The sequence below is a fragment of the Ahaetulla prasina genome, chromosome 2 (assembly GCF_028640845.1).
Source record: "Ahaetulla prasina isolate Xishuangbanna chromosome 2, ASM2864084v1, whole genome shotgun sequence".
Lineage (NCBI taxonomy): Eukaryota > Metazoa > Chordata > Lepidosauria > Squamata > Colubridae > Ahaetulla > Ahaetulla prasina.
Window position 1 is genome coordinate 171,981,443 of NC_080540.1, and position 2,157 is coordinate 171,983,599.

General features: G+C 40.4%; 1 protein-coding gene across 1 annotated transcript; it reads left to right on the forward strand.

Moving 5' to 3' along the window:
* Window positions 1-824: 824 nt before the first annotated feature.
* Window positions 825-1,757, forward strand: LOC131190611 (olfactory receptor 13H1-like). The gene has a single exon (XM_058167948.1). It carries the CDS (start codon window positions 825-827, stop codon window positions 1,755-1,757), a length of 933 nt encoding a protein of 310 aa, XP_058023931.1.
* Window positions 1,758-2,157: the final 400 nt, after the last annotated feature.

The window sequence follows — 2,157 nt, forward strand, 5'->3', positions numbered from 1 at the left end:
TACAAGTATGTTCAGGTACCTGTGGCTGGTTTAGCTTAGTTAGAAGAGTGTCTGGAATGATGGTATTGAATGTTGAATTAAGTCTACAAAGAGGACCCTTGCATAGGTCTTTGGAGATTCAAGATGTTGTAGGATGTAGTGCAGAGCCATATTAACAACATTATCTGTTGATCTATTTGCTCGGTATGCAAATTGCAAGGGGTCTAACAGTGGCTCCATGATTTTTTTAAATTTTTTTTTGTTTTTTTTTGTTTTTTTTTGTTTACATTTATACCCCGCCCTTCTCCGAAGACTCAGGGCGGCTTACAGTGTATAAGGCAATAGTCTCATTCTATTTGTATATTTTTACAAAGTCAACTTATTGCCCCCCCCCAACAATCTGGGTCCTCATTTTACCTACCTTATAAAGGGTAGAAGGCTGAGTCAACCTTGGGCCGGGCTCGAACCTGCAGTAATTGCAGGCTTTGTGTTCTAATAACAGGCTTCTCTATTGCCTGAGCTATCCCGGCCCCTTGATGGTTTTCAAGTGGGACAGCACTAACCTTTCAAAAGTTTTCATGACTACAGTTGTTTGAGCAACTGGTCTGTAGTCATTCAGTTCCTTGATGGTGGGCTTCTTCAGCACTGGGATGATAGTAGAGCGTTTGAAGCAAGAAGGAACATAGCACATCTCTAGTGATTTATTGAATATATCGGTGAAGATGGGGGCCAATTGGTCAGCACAGACTTTTAAGCAAGAAGGAGTTATCTTAATTTCTTCTACAGTCACCTGTAAAAAGTATTTATTTTTCCCCCACAGGAGGCAAAAAAAACCTAATGCTACTATGGCATCAACAAATGAAACAGTGGCAGTAGTATTCATCTTAATTGGATTATCTGACCAACCCAAAGCCCAGCTTATTTTCTTTTGGCTCCTGTTGATGGTGTACCTCATTAGTTTTGTTGGCAATGGACTCATCGTTGCATTAATTATTACAGACCCCCAACTTCATACTCCTATGTATTTCTTTATTTGTGTCCTCTCCTTGATAGACTTCATTCTCATCAACAATGTAATTCCTGAAGTTCTCATCAACTGCTTCATTTACAGGCCCACTATTTCATTCTCCAGATGTTTGTCTCAAATGTATCTGGGTCTGCTGCTTGTTTCAACAGAGTGTGTTCTCCTTGCAGTCATGGCATATGATCGCTTTGCAGCTATATGCCAACCCTTACACTACATGCAGATCATGAGTTGGAGTTTATGCACTTCCCTGGTAGCCACATCAGTCACTCTTGCTTTCACGTTTACCTTGATCAATGGGCTTTTGCAGCCCGTTGACTTCTGTGGCCATCACATTATCAACCATTTTGCCTGTGAGCTACAATCTTTTGTCAAACTGGGTTGTTCCAACTCACATATCAGTGAGGTCTTGATGAATGTTTCCAGCCTCTTTCTCTTAATCCCTCCCTTTGGCTTCATAGTTCTGACATACGGTCGCATAGGCCGGGCTGTAATGCACATTCGCTCAAATCAGGGTTACAAAAAGGCCCTTTCCACTTGCAGCTCACACCTTGCTGTTGTCAGCGTCTTTTATGGGACAATCATCATAATGTACATGGTGCCGGAAAAAGAATCCGTTTCTGACAAGGGGAAGATCCTATCTATAGTCTATGGAGCTCTGACCCCTATGCTGAATCCTGTAATTTACAGCCTGAGAAACAGGGATGTGAAAGGAGTTTTTTGGAAACTGGTTGGAAAAAAGATATCAAATTAAATCAGTGTTCATCTCTGTCTATTACCCAGAGGCACCTGCAGCTGGTAGTTATTTGTAACTACCGGTATTTATTGTAGATACTAAAAATTACCTTTTCCCATTATCACTGCATGGTGTTTCAGCCATGGAAGAATAACCTACACAGAACATATATCTGGCTGAAAACAATGAAATCTCTCTTCTCAATCAAGAACATATCCCATTTTTGTAGTTGAGAGTGGGGTCTTCTGCCCATTTATATATAGTAGATTCTCTACCAGTTTGGTAGGGATTTGGTTTTCTTCTTGGTGATTCCTTGATTAGAGCATTGTAAATCTAATAAAGTTCAGACTATACTTGTTTTGAGATCTGGTGCACCATTTAAACAGTGATGGAATTACATATCTAAATTTGTGTGGCG

Coding starts and splice junctions, on each gene's coding strand:
- LOC131190611 (XM_058167948.1), top strand. CDS start 825: ATGGCATCAACAAATGAAACAGTGGCAGTAGTATTCATCTTAATTGGA.